The sequence below is a fragment of the Equus asinus genome, chromosome 20 (genome assembly GCF_041296235.1).
Source record: "Equus asinus isolate D_3611 breed Donkey chromosome 20, EquAss-T2T_v2, whole genome shotgun sequence".
Classification (NCBI taxonomy): Eukaryota; Metazoa; Chordata; class Mammalia; order Perissodactyla; family Equidae; genus Equus; species Equus asinus.
Window position 1 is genome coordinate 57,780,202 of NC_091809.1, and position 19,312 is coordinate 57,799,513.

The following is a 19,312-nucleotide window of genomic DNA, read 5'->3' on the forward strand; positions in this document are numbered from 1 at the left end:
AGTATATAACTTATCTGGGTTAAGAAAATACGGGTATGCTCTAAGTGTCAATTATAACCATAATAGTTAATATTTATATAGATTAATTTTATGTCAGGATTATTGTAAAGATTTTGATTATTGTAAGAGATTTTATATATAAGTAACTAACTTAATCCTCACAACAGCTCTGTAAAGTGCTTATTATCAACATCCCGTTTTTACAGATAGTGAAAAAAAAAGAACATAGAGCTTAAAAGACTTGCCTAAAGTCACACAGTTAGTTAGTGGCCTCACCAGAACTTGAATGCAAATTGATTTGCTCTGGAATCTGAGTTACTAACCACTATCCTGCATTACCTCTCCAAAGCATGGAGAGACTGAAATTGTAAGGGTTAACTGAATGTTGAATTGTAAAGATTAATTAACACTACAAAGATTCATGATGTTTATATTTCTGGACTTTGTCTATGTGGAAACATGAGACACGTCACAAAGATCCAAAGGGATAGAGGAAAACCACTTAATTTGAGAAAATCTATAGCTTTCTTATGCACAAATATTAAAATATTACATTCAAATAAAATACAAGTCAAAAATATTTCTATTTAATTTAGGACTAGACTTCCTTCCAAGACAATAAAACCAAAAGTAAAAAAGTTTGCAACACAAGAAACAAAATCTTAACTATTCCTGGAAAATATTATGTATTCATCGACAAATCTCTTCAAATTAATAATAAATTCCCCACATTTGCAAGAATTCAGATCAATATATGAAATTTAATAATATTCCTGTATTCAAAAGGTGCTCAGTCAGGAAGTGTTTGCTTTTTCTAAGCCTCTCTTTGCAACAACAACAAATGTCATAGGATCCTTAAAGATAACTCTAAACCAATAGTTGCAAAATATACATGAAAAGAATATTTTAAAAAAAGATTGAGTGACATGAAAGAAGATTTAACTAGCATGAGGGATATACCACCATCATTGATGAGAAGACAAATAAATGTAAATGCTTCAATTTTCCACCCAAATTAATCTATAAACTCAATAAAATTCCAAATAAAACCTAATAGGATATTTTCTTGAACTTGATAGGTTGTTTATACTCTTTGTTTAGAATGTAAAGTAGTGAGACTAGCCAAGAAACAATTTTTTAAAAAAGTGGAGGGAGATTGCCTAAAGACAAATCATGACATAATATAAAAGTCTATCAGTTGGCACATGGGTAGACAAATAGACACATAGAAAAAAATACAAAGTCTAGAAATGAACAATATAGAATATGGCACATTTCAGAGGTAAAAAGTAAAAAATGATTGAAGAAATTATTTTGTAGATGAACACACACACGCATACACACTTTTCCTACCTCAAACCATACACAAAATAACATGCCAGATGGGGTACAGACCTAAATGTGAAAAACAAAATTTTTAAGTTATTAGGAGGAGAAAAATACAGGGAAAAATCTTTATGAGATCCAGGTAAGGGGAAATTTCCAACAAGATTCAGAAAGCACTCTGCATAAAGAAAAGATTAATAAATTTAATATAACAAAATTTAAGAACACTGTATACAATGTTAGCCTTTGATTCGGGTGATACTATCATAGGTAGATGCGTATGTCTAAACTCATCAAAATGCATACATTAAATAAGTGCAATGTTTTGTATATAAATCATATCTTAATAAAACTAAAATAAAAGCAAAAATGAATACATAGACAGTGGGGGGAAAAAGAAGATGGGCTGCAGAAACTAAAGGGAAGGACTTTTTAAAATGCATAGAATCAATGAAAAATCCATTCATTCAGTCAACGTACAAATAATGAATATTGACTATATGTCAGGCATTAGGCAACAAGCAGAAAACAAAGCAAAGTCCTTGTCCTCATGAAGCTTGTAGTCTAATAGGGAAGAGAGAGATAATAAACAGAAGCAAAATAAGTACATAATTTACTAGCAGAAGAGACTTGAAGAAAAAGAAGGAGCGAGCATGAGATATGTGAAGGAAAAGCATTCCAGACAGAGGGAAAGCAAGTAGGAATATCCTGAGATAGGAACATGGTTGGTGTGTTTGAGGAGTAGCAAGGAGGTTAATAAGGCTAGAATTTAAGGGCACAGGGGACTGAGGGAAGACTGGACATGGGATCAGAGACATGACCAAGGTCCAGATCATATAAGATATCATTGCTATAAAAGACCATCCACTTTTACTCTAAGATCGAAGGCTATGAGAGAATTTTGAGCAGAAGAATGAATTACATTATTAGAGCCACAATTTATCAAGATAACCCCGGCTACTGGGTTCAGATGAGAATGAGAATGATGGGGCCAAGATAGACACAGAAAGAGGACTTAGAAAGCTATTGCAAAAATTCAGATTTGATGGTGGTCTAGATCTACCATCAAATTTATCCAACAGAATTGGATAAAGTTGTGAGAAGGAAAGAGAAGGAAGTCTTCTACTGTGAATAACTGAAAGGTTAAAATTTACTTGAATAACTGGAAGAATAAAATGGGAAACACTCTCAGAGGTGGTAGGTTTGGGGGGATTGAGATGTCTAATAGGCATTCAAATAGATGCCCGGTTGACATTGGCTATATCAGTATGGCATTCACGGGACAGGCATGGATTAGAAGTTAAAATTTTGAGTTGTCTTCCTATGTACAAACAATATTGAAAACAAAGTTACTAGATGAGGCTGCTAGATAAGTGAAGACAGTAGATCAGAGCCCTTGAGATATGAATTAACTGACAAAGTTTACTAGAAGCAGCTGCCAGTCAAGCAACAGGAGAATCAAGATAGAATTGTGATTTGCATTGAAAATGAATGAGGGTTTTTGGGAAGAGGTGCAAATGTCATTGTGAAATGCTTCCAATAGGTCAAAAAATGATTGAGGATTAAACATTTAATTTGTCAGTGTGGAAGTTACTGGCTACATTAATGAGAGTCGTTTTGATAGAAGGATAGACATAAAAGAGTGATTGGAGCTGGTTCAAGAGAGAATAAAGGATGAATAGAGACAGTAAGGATAGATGCTTTTGAGGAGTTGTGGGGAAGTAAAATCAAGAGAGATTATTATTTTTTTTTAAAGGGTCATTACAATGTGTTTTTATAGTTATAGTATATGATAGTATAGTTATAGTATATGATATATAGTAATGATATGATTAAGTGAGAAAAATAATGATGCAGGAGAGCAATGGGGTTATTGTTGAACAATGTCCTTACAAGGGTGAGAGGAAGTTGAATGAAAAAAGTGATGTCTTAACTTTAGAATTACAGGAAAGAAAGCTAAGTATATGAGACCAGGTAATGATAAGTTGGTATATTTTTAGGCTGGAAATATTCTTCTTTGAACAGAAAATTCTTAAGTAGATCAAACCCAAGGAGAAGAAAATGTAGGCCCAACACATCATTTGGCCAGATTACAATATATATATAGCCAATAACAATATAAAAGCTTTTCATTCTTTTTTCAACATTTATTCTATGGACAAAGCCACAGAAGACTTGGCTGTGGATACAGAAGTGAATGAAAATCTTAATAACTTTGAAAATGTGAAATAAAAATATAAGTTAAAATGATGGTCTAGGGGGCCGGCCCAGTGGCCGAGTGGTTGGGTTCACATGCTCCACTTCCGTGGCCCAGAGGTTTCACCGGTTTGGATCCTGGGTGTGGGCAGAGCATCACTCATCAGGCCATGCAGAGGCAGCATCCCACATAGCACAACCAGAGGCACTTAGAACCAGAATATACAACTATGTACTAGGGGCGCTTTGGAGAGAAAAAGAAGAAGGGGGTAAAAAAAAAAGAAGATTGGCAAGAGACGTTAGCTCAGGTGCCAATTTAAAAAAAGAAGAGTGATGGTCTAATTGGAGGTGAGAAAAGAAGGAGAAAATTGTATGAGGCTATCATCAACTTACATAGAGGAGAATTAAGCTACTGACCAACACTGGCGGAAGAAGAAATGAAGGTTAACTGTTATTTAATGGTTAAAAATTAATCAAGAAAGGAATTGAAAATTGTGATGTCATCAAACATTAGGTAGAATAGGATAGAAGTGAGGCAGTGTAAGTGAACTACATCTCATTTTCATATGAGACAGTCAATGACATAGTTTATATTTATATATCAGAAAACAGAGCAATAAAATAGACATGTTACTGAGTGTTCTAAAGATTACCACCAGAAAATAAACACAGGTAATTTAGGGACCTTATAGGTAGGATGTGGGATTGAAGTTGGGGAGAGTTGTACTGGAGAATATGGTTTTTATTATATGCTTTTCTATGCTACTAGGTTAGTTGCCTTATGTATGCAATAATTTGACAAACCATTTTAAAATTATACTCATTAGCATTTTTAGTACTATACAGTCATCAAAAAATGAGATAGTTCTTAATATGTCGACTTTTATAAATGTTTGACATATACTGTCAAATTATAAAAAAGCAAATTATTGGGGCCGGCCTGGAGGCATAGTGGTCAAGTTTACACACAGTGGTTAAGTTTGTGTGCTCTACTTCGGTGGTCCAGGGTTTGCAGGTTTGGATCCCGACATAGACCTAGCATCTATCGTCAAGCCACACTGTGGTGTCCGCATAAAATAGAGGAAGATTGGCATAGATGTTAACTCAGAGACAATCTTCTTGAAGCAAAAAGAGAGCGATTGGGAACAGATGTTAGCTCAGGGCCAGTCTTCCTCACATACACCAACACACACACAAAGCAAATTATTGATAATATGTGAAAAAAGTTATAGGTAAATATGTGTTTGTCAGTTATCTGTTGCTGAGTAACAAACCATCCCAAAACTCAGTGGCTTGAAGCAATAAGCATTTACTATTGCTCATAAGTCAACCAGTCAACTGGGCATCTTCTTGTATCTGGGATTATCCATGTGTCTGAGAACATCCACACATAGAGTAGGCGTCTCTACTGACATTGCTGGGATCTCATATATTTGGAAAGCATCTGGCTTTGGAAAGCTTGAAGGTAGTGTAGGATGACCTTGGATGAGACAGCTAGGCTCTCCTCCGTATGATGTTTCTTGTCCTCTAGCAATCTAGCCCAGGCTTATACACATGGAGGTTCAGATATTCAAGAGAAAGAAGTGCATGATGCTTCCAAAGACCTGGGCTCAGAACTGCACAATGTCACTCTACAGCATCATGGGGACCAAAATCAAGTCATAAGGCCAGTTACTAGTCAGGGCAAAGGACATGGATACAAGAGGACAATGGTTGGGGCCATCAATAAAATCAACATTGTATTAAGTGTTTTTTAGAAGCATAGGAAAAAATTCACGAAGACGCAAGCTAAACACATAATTGTGTTTACTTTTTAGTGTATTAAAGAAGCTGGGTGATCTTACTCCAATTTATACAATTTTCTATTGTTTAATTTTAGTGGCAAACATCTATCTATTATTTTAAAAAGTTTTTAAGTAAAAGAGCCTTGTGCATTCTACAAAAAAAATAGATACACATGAATCTCATGGATAAACAATACCTAAAATTGACATATAAGCAGATCAGGAAAGAGAGAAGAAAAGAGATTACTTCTCTGGGTTTTTAGAACAGTGATAAGAGTATCACTGTGTCACAGGTCTCAATTTCTCACTTCTCTCCAGCCTCCCAAATTCACACTTCACTTCCAGGTTGAGCAGGCATCAGTCAAGTGAGGCCTCACTGCCATTTAGTGGCTAAGCAGTGGTACAGGGACAAATAAGGGTCAATTTGACTTATTAACAGTGTTAAAAATAGACTGGAAAACAGAACATCGAAACTTTTTGTTGTGTGTGTGTATTACATTCTGGTGACTTTGTTATAGCAAAGAGAAAAGACAAGTGTTGCTTCCTGCTTTCCAAAGCAAAGAAACTACACACCACAGAGGAGTAGTCAAATTCTAAGCTGGCAAAGAGCAAAAGAATTTGAGAAGCTGCAGTTTCCCATCTAGTTAGTATCAATATACAGGTCCAGTGAGAGCAAGGAGAGAAAGCTGCTTTCATTTTCACTGTTTTTCTGCCCTGGGAGCCTGAGCAGTAGCAATGGCTGGTGAGTGGCTGTGGGTTTTCCTGGGTTTCCTGTTTATGACTATGTTTGGGGGGAGTTACAGCTCAGGAGGAGGGGCTGGGGGACAGGGGAAGGAGCTACTAAGGGGGACACTCAGTAGACACGATGATTTTACTCTGGGTATGTAGAGGATGGGAGCTTGGGGCACAGAAATGAGTATGCTAACAGACAGAGTATTTTAGTGAATATGTTATAGCTTTTTGGACAAAAGGAAAATGTAAAAGATCTGGATTTATGTTCTTCAACGCCTTCCTGTGATTTTAGGCTTTTTTGTGGATTCATACTGACCCAGAATTCTCACCCATTTTCTAAGTGTTCTTTTGTCAGGGTGAGAGGGCATGCAGCTGAAGAGAGGAACTTGCATTTCCTCCATATTTCTGCTCTCTGTATGACGTCTTATTGATAGCAGCCAACAAACCAGCTACAGTTTGTCCTCTCAATCTGCATACAGAGCCACCCTGTCAGCCCTGCCTATGGAAACCAAAATATCTTCTTTTACAGGTGTAAGACATTTCAGTTGTAATGCTGTACATACTGAATATAATGGGCTTTTAAATTAGGTATTAATAAAAGTGACAGGAAGTGAAGGGATCATGCGTTATGCAAACACTGAACGGAGTCAGCTATCACTAAGCTCCTTGGTGAAGTTGCTTCACTTCTCTGAACCTCAGTTTCTCCATCTGTCAACAAGCAGAGAATTGAACAAGATAGGTGTTACTCTAAAGTGTTGTCTTCAGACCAGTAGCTTTGGCATCTCCTGAGAAATTGTTAGAAATGAAATTTCATAAGCTCCACCCTAATCTGTCAAATCAAAATCCCTGGCAATGGGGTGCAGGAAGCTCTGCTTCTCAAGCTTTTCAGGAGATTCTGTTGCATGTTAAAATTTGAGAACCATTGGCCTAGAATCAGATATCTATAGTCCTGACCATATAAAAAATCCCATCATTCTCGCAGGCAGGGGGCCAGAGAAAGAAGATCCGGTCAACCTGATGAAGTCCATTGCCAGGAACATGTTTGAAGGCTTTCTTGATGACTTGGAAAATAATGTGTTAAGTGGGGATGATTTAAAAAAGTTAGGGAAAAGAGTGAACCTCATCGTGAATGGGACTGAAAACCTAGTTGAAGATCTCAGTGAGAAAACACAAGTGGCAGGCAAAATATTTTTGAAACATCTCTTGAAGCCAAAGAAACAGATGAATTTAAGTGAGTATCTCCAGCCATAAGGCTAGTAACTGTTCTTTATCTGCTATCCTTATGTAGTTTCTGTCTTCTTATTTCTGTTTGCAAGTGGAGAATAAATGATCCACATTTCTAGTAACTTCTTTGTCCATCTATTGTTTTTAATACTGAAAAATGCCTTTACCTACCCTGGTGCCTGTTCCAACATCCCCAATCACTTTACACTGCTGCACATTTTCTTTTTTCTTTAGCAGTTGTCACCTTCAGTCATTCCATAACATTTAAGTGTTCATTATATTATATCTCCCCCTGCTAAAATGTAAGCTCCGTGAGGCATGGATCTTTGAATATACCTCAAACTCATGGAAATAACACCTGACTAGGTGCTGGGTAAATATTTATTAGATGAATAAATGGTGCTGGAAATGTATTAAATTCAATGATAGTCTTTAGCTAATCCATGTTACTCTAGCCATACACTATGGACTCTAGAGCCATTCCTAGATATAGAATGTTCAAGAGAAAAAGCCCACCTTCTTCTGTTTAGCTGTGACTTAGCCAAAGGAATGAATCTCTTGGAACCTAGATTTCTCCTTGTTAAAGGAGGACATGGACATAGGGAATTTGAATGCTGGTGAAACATAAATGCTTCTTTTTCTCTAGAGCACAGGTTGGCACATTTTTGCTTTGAAGGGCTAGATAGTAAATATTTTAACGTTTTTGGACCATATGGTCTCTGTCACAACAACTAGAATCTGTTGTTGTAGCATGAAATCAGCAACAAATAATAAGTACAAAATGAGTGTGGATTTGTTCCAATAAAACTTTATTTACAAAAACAAGTGTCAGGCTAAGTTTGGCCTACGGGCCATAGTTTTCTGACTTCTACTCTAGAGTGAAACATATGCATGAATACATTCCCAATTATTGGAACATCTCTTTGGGCTTATTTTTTTGCTGAATGACTGTCTAACTTTGTACAGAGATGTACTTTTCTTCCTTAGAGTGAAAAATGCTATTGCCTTGATCAAAGAATTTGATTATTCCTTGAATTATATAAACGTGAAGATACTGAACTTTTTTTTGTTTCAATGAAATCCTGCCTTCTCCTTCACTTGGCAGAAAGCTACAGTCCTCTAAAACAAACCTGGAGCTTAGAGAATTAGCTAAATCTTCAGGTTTCATAGGGTAGCCCCAGGTGAACATAGTCATTTCCTTGTCAGTGAAAGGGAAAGAGTTTGAAGTGTGTAGGTTCTAGAAACTTAGTTCTTCTAACAAATCTTTTTTTTCATATTATTTCAGAATCTCTTGCTGATTATGAGGATGATGAATCTGAGGACACTGAGTCACCTTTTTCTTCAACAGGTAACTGCCTCCAAATCTCACCTCATAGGTGAAAACTCTTAGACCTCTAGTGCTGTCAGAAGGTGTTCTGGTAAAGACATAGTAAACCTGTGTTCTCAGTCAATTTTCGTCTTTGGAAGTAACATTCAGAGTAGAACACTGATCCTTAACTTTTTATTCACTCCATCTCAGAATCTGAAGATGAAAGTGAAGAAAGTAGCGATGAGGAAAAAGCTGAATCAGCCCAGGGATTGGCTATGTCTCCAACAGGTAACTGTCACCAAACCCAGTGACTCATGGGAAACTTTCTGCATCACTGGGGGTTAGGCAGCTGACAGGGGCCCTACATTATAGTGGAAAGACAACTGAATTGAAGTTTAGGAAATCAGGGTTATTTCTCCCTTCTGCTCTTAACAAAGTCTCTCAAAACTAAAGTTAGCACTTACAGCCCTGATTTTTAATTCTCTTAAGAATCTGCATGTGAAGGTGAAGATGATGAAACTGAGGAAAATGCAGGATTGTCCCAGGCATCCGTTCCACCTATGACAGGTAATATTATGGACACTGAATGACATTATTTGAGATAAGGAAGATAAAAAAACGGGCCCTATGGTGTAGTGGAAAGAGAACTGGAGTGAAACCCAAGAAATCTATACATTGAGTTCATCACTGCTACTGACTAACCATGTTCTCTGATATAAATATCCCAACTTTCCTGAGACTTATATTTTTCAGTGGGATTAATAACATCTTTAAAAGAATTCATAAATATCAAAGATATAAGCCACTACTAACTGCACAAAACAGCCTAAGGATGTGGTTAAGAAAAGCACACAAAAAAAACAACCAGTATGAGCCACACATACTATGTAGTCACCAAAGAAAGTGATGAATTATTGGGCCACATTAAAGAATCATAGCATCTAGAAATGGGGTATTGATAGTGTTGCCTTCCAAGTACCACATTTTCAGAGGTTCTGGATAAACTTACAAGGGAATAAAACTTTGTAACTTTATTCATTGTTACATCCATTGAAATACTATATGTATTGATATATTAATTGAAAAGCTACTGTATGCTATTCTAATTACTGTGTTGATAGCAGCAAGCAAGATAAATAAAGATCTTGCTTTCATGGAGTTTACAGTACAATGAAGGTAGATATATAATAAACATATAAAAAATAGTATAATTTCAGTAAATATACAAGAGAAAAGAAGATTAGGCCATAGAAAGAGATGTTGTTGTTAGGGTTGAGGTCGGCACATGAGCCAGGGTCAACAGTTATGAGAACGCTTTTGAGGTGCTATTTCAGCATATATCTGAACAATAGGGAGGGAGTTGTGCCAAACTAAGGCAAAAGCATTCCGTGGAAAGAGGCAGAAAGAGCAAGGAGTTGTGTCTGGAATGGCCTTTAGAAGTTTTTAAGCAGAAGAGTGAGAGACTAGCATAGAATCAGAAAGGCTAATTGAAAGTTGTTTAAATGTTTCCATTAAGAGATAATAGCTTTTAGACTGGGGTTGTAGTAATAGAGATGATGACAAGTGGTTAAATTAGGAATCTATTTTGGAGGTAGAGTCAATAGAAACTACAGATGGATTGGGCTAACGAAAGAGACAAAGGAAGCAAGAATGATTCTAGGTTTGGGGCTTGGCAACTGGATGAAGGGTACCAATTGCTGAGAGAGAGAAAACTTGTGGTTGAGAGAAAACTCAGGAGAAACAGATTTGTAGGAGTGGACAAGTATCAGGAGTCTTTCTTTGCACGTGTTTAGTTTAAAATGTGTTACACCCAAGGGTGGATGTTGAATAAATAGTTCACAGAGGAATTAGGGGTGGGAATAAATACTGAGATCCCTCAGCATATAGATAGTATTCAAGAGGATGGGACTGTAAGAGGCCACCTGGGGAGAGATATTGATAGAGAATAACAGAGAGTCCAATATAGAAAAACCCAACTTTTGGAGGTATGGCAGAAGAGGAAGAGCCAGCAATGAAGACAGACAGATTCAGAAAGAAAGGCCGGAAAATGCAGCATCACAGAAGCCTAGAGAACATTTTTCAAGAAAAATGTGTTCAACCATGTTAAATGCTAAGACAGCAACAGTCAGCAGTAACCTTGATAACAACTATTCATTTAGGTGATGAAGATAATATCCAGTTTATATTGCATACAAGAAAAAAAATTCAAGTTGAAAACGTGAAAAGAGATAATGTCTCTAAGGAATCATGCTGAGAAGCGGAGCAGAGAAACAGGACAATAATCGGTGGTGAAACAGGATAAAGGGAAGGTGTTTTTAAAAGAAAAATTGATATTAAGACATGCTACTAGGCTACACAGCGGAGAGAGATGGAGAAATTGACGACATAGAAGACAGGGCTGAATAAATGCCAGAGTAAAGTCCTTGTGTGTGAGAAGGAATGGAACTCAGAGCATAAGTAGAACTCAGAGCATTAGAAGGAACAGACGACTTGTTGCCCTAAGGGAAAACAGAGAACCAGGGGACACTTGGTAGCCATTTTCAAATATTTGAAGATAACTATTTATTTACAAGCAGATATAAACTTTTAATCAGTGCCAGATATCATTCTAGATAGAGGCAACACAAAGATTAAAGACATCTCCCCTTTCCTAATTAAGCTTACGATACAGTAAACACAATTAAGATAAAATACAATAATTGTTTACATGGGGTATTTACATAAAATAATAGAAACATAAGGAAAGATGTATTGAAATCATGAAAGAATTCATAGGCTTTAATAGGGACAGAAATTAGATGTCTTTCTCTATGATCCCAATGTGGGAAATAAATAGCAATGCTTCTAAGGTTCATACTTTATGATACTCAGAACTGTTCAAAAATGCTTTAGAATTTTTTAAGTTCCCTGTTAGTGGAGATATTTCAGAGAGTGGTAATAATAAAGCAGGGATATTGTAAGTGGAGTTCATGTTTCTGAATAACTACATGACTAGGCTAGATGAACATTAGGCTTCCTTCCAAATCTTAGATACTGTGTTCATGTGAATCTAATGTAATGTAGTCTGAAAGATTAGTCAATGTCATGACCACTAAAAAAACAGAAATGTATGATGGGGTCAGTAAGAAGCAGAAAGAAAAAGAGAGAGTAGTCAATATTTTTGTTTCATCTTAAATATAAAATGATTTTCTTATTATATTAAGCTTTTTGGTGGGATGGGAGTAAACATTTCAGAAGAATCAGGGCCCAACTAAAAGATGTGCATGATTGCAAGGCAGAGGATATTACTGCTTAATAAGTCATTTTTTCTCTTTTAGATCCTCAGGAAACCCAAGTTTCCCAACCTAAAGACAAGTTGAAGCCTTGTTCTCATGATCATTTCCGTAAACTGAAGACAACAAAGGCAGAAGAGGTGATATGCTTTGGAACAGGGAGCCATAAGATTGTGCACTCAAACAAGATACTGGGGACTCACTGGGAATTGTAGTTCTTGATATAAATGCCTTAAGATCAGGCCAAAAGACATAGCATGTTATCTAATCATGTTATTAATTAAGTGGCCTTACGTTAGATTTCCTGTCTCTTCCATCCCATCATGGAACACACTAAACTCCTATCCAACACCCAACCAAAGCCAAGTTCCTAGAGTGTACACTCAGGTCTAGCACATGTTTTCAGTCTGTGGTCCTGTCTCTTTCCTGAGGAGGACATACTTCCATTCCCAAGCTCTCCAGCCATCCACTCCATAATTGCAAGGACCCGTTTTGTATGGATGTTGGAGGCAAAAGGGAGGAGGCCTGGGACAACTCATTCTGTGTCTGTTATCGCAGATGTATCCAGTGATGGAGAAGAAAGGCCGAACACGCCTGGCCCTCATCATCTGCAATAAAAAATTTGACTATCTTTCTGATCGAAATGGTTCTGAAGTTGACCTTGTGGGGATGCAAGACCTGCTTGGAAACCTTGGATACTCAGTGGTTGTAGAAGAGAATCTCACAGCTCTGGTAATGGCCCAGGAGAGTGGGACAGGCTTCCTTCTCTCCTAAACAATTTTGAGCTTCTTCCTTAGCAGCTGTAAGAAACAAAATGCATGTTACAGGAATTATATTTGCTCCAGAATAGGACCCCTCCTATTTCAATTTCAGCCTCCTCCAGTGCACAGTCTCGTAGCAAAGATTTAGAGCAGCTCTGTATGCACCATTTCACTAACCAAGTTGGGTCTTTTTAAAGTTCTCAGTCTGGGAGGCCTCTGTTATCTTGATAGTCTGGGTGAGACACAAGCTCTTGAAATTGCCTGATATCTACAGAATGAGCTCATGAGACTTTTATAATTTCAACATAATGTGTCTAAATTTAAAGCCACGTATGTAGTAAAATAAAAACTTTGCACACATATATGTATACCTGAAGAAAAAGTTGTGATTCTGGCTCTGCCAAAAATATCCTGAGTGACATTAGACAAACCATTTTAAACTTAACTTTCTGCTGTTCCTCGATGAAGGAATTTGTTAAGTGTTTCTAGTTTTTGTCAATAGAAAGCTCTCTCTCCTTGTCCCCATCTCTGTCTCTGGTCTTTCTCTTTTTAATCAAAACTTACGGAGACTCCAACATGTAAAACAGATAACTGCGAAGCCTTCCTATTGGAGACTTGACATCTCACTTGCCCCTCATTCTACTCTATCTCCCAGCATCTTCCAAAGTCTAAGGTTCTATTGAAAACCATTGGGCTAACGGGCATATAAAAACCCTACTAACTTTAATATTCTATACCTCTAATTTTCTGGTTTTGTGTCAGAACAGAATTTCTCTTACAATTCCAATCAATCCAAGTCACCTGATTCCTTAGTGTCGGCTCCTTTTTGTGAACTCCATCTATTTGATTACAAACTATTTGGAGAGTTCCTCGGCAGTAATTCTAGAGTCTCTTTCAGGAAATGGAAACAGCGCTAAGGAACTTTGCTGCCCGCCAAGAGCACCGATCCTCAGACAGCACATTCCTGGTGTTTATGTCACACGGCGACCTGGATGGTATCTGTGGGACAAAGCACAATGAAGAAGAGCCAGATATTCTTCACGATGATACCATCTTCCAAATTTTCAACAATCGTAACTGCTGGAGTCTGAGAGACAAACCCAAGATCATCATCATCCAAGCCTGCCGAGGCAGTGAGTCTGAGCTGGGGGAACCCAGGGAGTGGCGTGCAATTTTTTCTATTAGCTTGGTGTCTAGCCTTCATTTTCCCAGGGATGGGTCAGAGAAACAACATTTTAGTACTACTCTTTGGTCCAGTCCGGGAAGAATTATATTGTCTGTACCATTTTTAAAGAAATGAAAAGTCACCTAGAATAATGAGGAATGTCTTGATCACTAGGGACTAGGTTGTCAACATGGCTATTCTAAACTTAAGTGGACTCTATGCAGTTCCCAATCAGTGAGGTACTTTTTCTAGTTGTGAGATGCTTGACTTTTGATAAACATCATGTTGAAATGTACTGAAGCAAAAGTATAACGTTAAAAGAGATTGTGTGTGTGTGTGTGTGTGTGCCTGAATATATTATCTTTCATAAGACAGGCATGTCTCTCCTAGGAGGTGATGGGAGTGTTTGGGTGACTGACACGGGAGTAGCCTCTGCCTATAGTTCTGACCAGCCCTTCCAGGGTTACATCTGGAATGATGCTGTTACAAAGACCCACGTAGAGAAAGACTTCATTGCCTTCAAATCTTCAACTCCACGTAAGTGTGTTCAGGCACAACAATTTCTAAATCTCCTGTTGGTTTCTAACTCATGGGTTTGGCTACGATCATATCTTATAACTAATATAATATCATTTCTTCTCTAACTAATGAGATATTTTAGGTGAAGAAGAGATTTAAAATAATGAGATTTTCATAACTAGAAAGCTATAAGTCTTGATTTTGGAGAAACTTTCAAAGTAAACAGGAGTTGGTGAGGATCCAGAGTTAAAATAGCCTATAAATAAATGAAGAGATTTTTGTTTTATTTTGTTTTTTAATATAGCAATGGCACAGAAATTTATCATCTTCTCATAGTTTGGTATCTCCGATAATCTACTAACAATTAAACGTGCCAACCAGTAAAACAGTAGTACTTGCTCCCCACATCCTAGAACCTCTTGGTCTGTTATTTGAATGTAATCTTAGGAAATTAATTAACATTTAAATGTCTGCCTTCAGGATAATGCAGCCAGTGATGGAAAATCCTGTGGCTGGAAAGCCATAGTAGAAGGTAGAAATAGAAGATATTCTTGATTGTTTATGGTCAAATCTGCAGAAAATTTATTTAACACTCATCCACGGTATTGCTTTATCAATGATGTAGATAACAAGGGCAATTTTAATAACCTAGTTTACACAAGTCACAGTTCTAAGGGCTCTAGCGTAGTAATCACAAACTTTCATGTGCTTAGAAATCGCCTGAGATTCTCATTAAAATGTAGATTTCTGATTCAGTAGGTCTGGGGCAGAGCCTGAGATTCCACCTTTCTAAAAAGCTCCATGGTGATGCCATTGCTGTTGGTCTCTGATCACACATGAGTAGCAAGGAACTAGAGGACCTTCTGTGTTTAGCCTGGGGAAATAGGAAAAAGGCCATGCAGGCAACACCCGCTCCACAACTGGAATAGTTCTACATCTCTTTGTTTTATATATTGGAGAGTTAATAAGGTTTGATTTGAAAGAAGAGGTCTACAATTTTAGCTATTAAAGAAAGTTAAAAAGGCATATACGGCCTGATACATACGCTAAGAGATTATTTAATTTAGTGGAGAAAATAGAGCCTAATATGTGAAATTCTTGCACTCATTTTTTATACACATAACTGTGCTAGGTGCAGGGCATATGATACACAGCTATGGCAGACATGAGTACTGAACCCTTACAGAGTGTCTAGTCAGGCTGGAGAGGCAGAAATTAATCGGGGGGAAAATATATGCACAATATAACAGAAATAATGATTATCACTTGTGATAAGTTATTTAAAGAAAAATTTGTGCTCACATTTTGAAAATGAAGAAGTTAACCACATCAAGGGTAAGGGAGGAACATTCCAGATAGAAAAATTAGTGTACAGAGAGGACCTGAGAAAGAAAGGAGCTTACAGAAGAGGGCCAGGGTGGCTGAGCACAGAGCCAGAGGAGAGTACCAAAAGGGAGGTTGTAGAGGTAGGCAGAGCCACACAACTTGAGGCCTCATATGTTTGGGAAGGATTTGGTCTTTTATAATAATATACTTTATTACTGACATTGCTTTATACTAACAGTACTAGGTAATTTTGGTGAAATTTAAGTAGTGAACTGATAAGATTTTCATTTTTAAATGATCACTCTGGGGGTTATGTGGGGAATGGATTGCAGTACAGCAAGAGTAGATATTAGGGAGATAGATTAAAATGCTACTTCAGTATTATAAGCCATAGGTGATCATCTTTGGATAAGTTAAGTTGTTGGATCCAAGAAATAATGAGCCTACAAAATTAATATGACCTGTTGGTTTAGTGGATATGGCAGGTGAACAAGAAGAGATGATAGAGGTGATTGAAGTGTACAAGTGGATGACTGTGATGCATTCATTGAAATGAGAATCCTGCAAAAAAGTTTGAGATGCCTTTGGCATATTTTGAGATCAAATGAAGGGTAGGGAGTTACACAGCTGTATATTTCAGAGGAGAGATCTGCATTAGAATTTTTGGAGATGCTTGCCTAAGGATGATATTTAATATTTTCAAAATTGATGGAATTATCTGGGAAAGAGAATAGAGTGAGAGGAGATCCTCAAGCTGAGGCTGGAAGAACTCTAGAGTACAAGATCAAGGATAGAAATATTAGTCAACAAATTAGACTCAGAGGATATGATCAGAGACCAGGAAAGAAAAATAGGAGAACGCATTTGTTGCCAGTTACCAAGAAATAATCTTTGGGAGTTACCAACAGTTTCTGATGTGAATGAGAAATCAGGTAAAGGTGAGGCCTGATGAATGGCCAGGATATTTAATGTCTTGGAGGTCTTGGATGACCTTGGGGAGAACCATTTGGTAAAGTTAGTATGGGATGGAGAAGCCACACAGGAGTGAACAGCCTGGGAGGAAATGAGGATAATGAGTAGAAACAAATCTGAGAAATTTAACTATAAAAAGGAAGGAGAAATAGGAAGGTAACTGCAGATAAGCGACAATTAGACGAATATTAGCTTTTCTATGGTAAGAGAGATTTGATCACATTGAATGGTAAAGAGAAGTAGTAATTCAAAATATGTTCACACAATAAAACACTTAAGTGCAAAAAATTATAATAAGAAACAGTATGAATGAAGAGAAGGCCCAGAATTAAAGAATATCAAGAGCTGGATTCTTTTCTTTTTCTATTATGTGGTAAATGCTAAAAGGACTCATGTTCATTTCCACTACTTGTAATCCTAGGGGCCATAACTTTGGCCCAGCCTACTAAGAAAGTCAAAGGAATTTATGATTGAGGGTCCATGAGGGTCTTCTCTGGGCCTGCTATTGAAATTTGAGGTCCCAGCTTTACCCATATTTAGACTCCCTCTCTCCTATAAAGCACCCAAATTAAACTTTGTCCAAAAGCTATGGCTCCTGGAATCTTCTACACTTATACAAAGGCCACATGTTCCAATATTTTAATACCTTTTATTTGCAGATAATATTTCCTGGAGAACTGACAAAACTGGCTCAATCTTCATTTCCAAACTTATCTACAACTTCAGAAAATATTCTTGTTGTCACCATTTGGAGGAGATTTTTCGAAAGGTAGGGATCTTCTTGTCTTTTCAATTTTATGTTCCGGAAAACTTTGTAGAATCATTTGCAAAACTTTTTTCAGGAATCTGGAGCCCTTAAGTCATCTTGATGCTCCCTCCTGTACTCCACATTTATACTCCACATTTATTTAAAGAGGAAGTTTTTTGAAGTACTACATAGAACCAGCGTGAGTTTCTCCGATTCCGATAGTGTTGCTCATTCAGGGAACGCTTTTGAGGGCACTATTTCATCCATGTATGCACTATATCCAAGGAAAAGCTAAACATTTCTTCTGTTTATACTGCCTGGCCATGGCCTTAAGACACACTATAAATTTTCTCACTCCTGAGAGAAGTCCAGATTTCCCTTTTAGAAAATTTCTAAAAGCTTTCTTTATTACTTTAGGTTCAACGTTCATTTGAGATCCCAAGTGTAGTGATCCAGATGCCCACGATTGAAAGAGTATCCATGACGCGATATTTTTACCTCTTCCCTGGGAATTAAAACTCATACAAAACATCTCAGGTAAATGTATCCAAGAAATGGATTTGGGTGCGTCCAGCTCAGCGTCTATACATAATATTCAGTCTCTATTCTATTTAGAATAGAGAGCAATGATAGAGTTCCACTGCCCAGTAGTCACTGAGGCTCATCTTATCTTCCATTTCTTAATGGCCCTTGGTGAAACCTTGGTTTTGTGTGACTTTGGCCATAATATAACGATTGCATAAGAAATGATAAGTTCAATGATGGCCAGCTAGAAAAGCTCGCAGTCCTCATTTCTCTCGAGGACTTAGTGAGTGGAAAATATTTAGTTTTGCTAAATGCACAAAGCAAAATAATGGGACCTGATGTACAGCTGTGTTTGGCTTCTTCCCCAAAAGCCGTTTTGCTGAGTCACATCCCTTCTCTGTAATGAGGTCTGACTGTACCACAGTGCCACAGTGTCACCTGACTACTCCTGGGTCTGTGCTGAGGCAATAAAGCCCTAGTAAAGGTCTTCCCATTTGATGATGACAGGTCCATGCCCTTTTATGAGAGTATATCTCACAGTAGAGATTAGTTCGATTTATATCTTACCTCCAATAACCAAATTACTCATATTCTCCTCTCTCTACTTTTTTCCAGGAAAATGGAGGCCTTATGACCTCTATGAATCCACTATTTTAAAAGTGAAATTTTTGATCAAAAATATTTTTATACCAAACTTCCCAACTGCCTACCTCTACAAATACCAGGCTAAAGTTACTCTCATACTGTTGCTGAGTTAATGCTTAATAAATTCTTTTAAAATTATGCTTGTTTTCTCATTTTATCATTAAGGTAAATTTAGGGAAGGAGGAAATTTTCTCCTACCCTTCTAGGTTCTTCTGGCTGGTCTAAGAATTAAATTGACATGAGACCAAATAAGAGGAGAAAATCAAACAAAGTTTAATAACATGTATACATGGGATAAACCCAGGAAAATTGAATAACTTGCCAAAATTGTTGAAGCTACCATCTTAAATACCATCTTCAGCTAAAGAGGATGTGGGGGATAGTGGTTTGGGACTTCAAAGGGGAGGAGGGCAATTCACATAGAGATGTAAAAGCAAATGTTTGGTAAGCAAATATTTCCCATGCTTGCAGAGACAGTGGGACATGGAGAGGACTTTGATCAAAGGGGCCTTGCTGGGTCCCTCCCTGTCTACCACTCCTACTTCATATACTATAGCTATCTAGGGTGATGGTGATAGTTCTTTCCTGGAACAGACTTCTATCGTAAATTCTTTTAGGCCATTAGGGGGAAAGTCAAAGTTTCTTCCTGAGTCTTTTGTTCCTAAAAATAATCAAGCAAAAGAGACAAAAATTTTGGGCTAGCAAATTCCACTCCCTTACATAAATCATGCTCATTGCAAAACAAATTTTAAATATAGGAAAACAAAAAAACTGTTAATGAAGAGTAATACTTCTTAACCTTTTTGTA

The 19,312-nt window shown here is 37.2% G+C and overlaps 1 protein-coding gene across 1 annotated transcript; it reads left to right on the forward strand.

Moving 5' to 3' along the window:
* The first annotated feature begins 5,643 nt into the window (after positions 1-5,643).
* Positions 5,644-18,642, forward strand: LOC106837654 (caspase-12-like). Its single transcript, XM_014851323.3, has 12 exons — positions 5,644-6,048; positions 7,021-7,269; positions 8,548-8,610; positions 8,782-8,859; positions 9,061-9,138; positions 11,889-11,983; positions 12,402-12,575; positions 13,503-13,737; positions 14,160-14,306; positions 17,246-17,355; positions 17,752-17,871; positions 18,475-18,642. Exons 1-11 carry the CDS (start codon positions 6,042-6,044, stop codon positions 17,848-17,850), a joined length of 1,335 nt encoding a protein of 444 aa, XP_014706809.2. The 5' UTR covers positions 5,644-6,041; the 3' UTR covers positions 17,851-17,871; positions 18,475-18,642.
* The last annotated feature ends 670 nt before the right edge of the window (positions 18,643-19,312 follow it).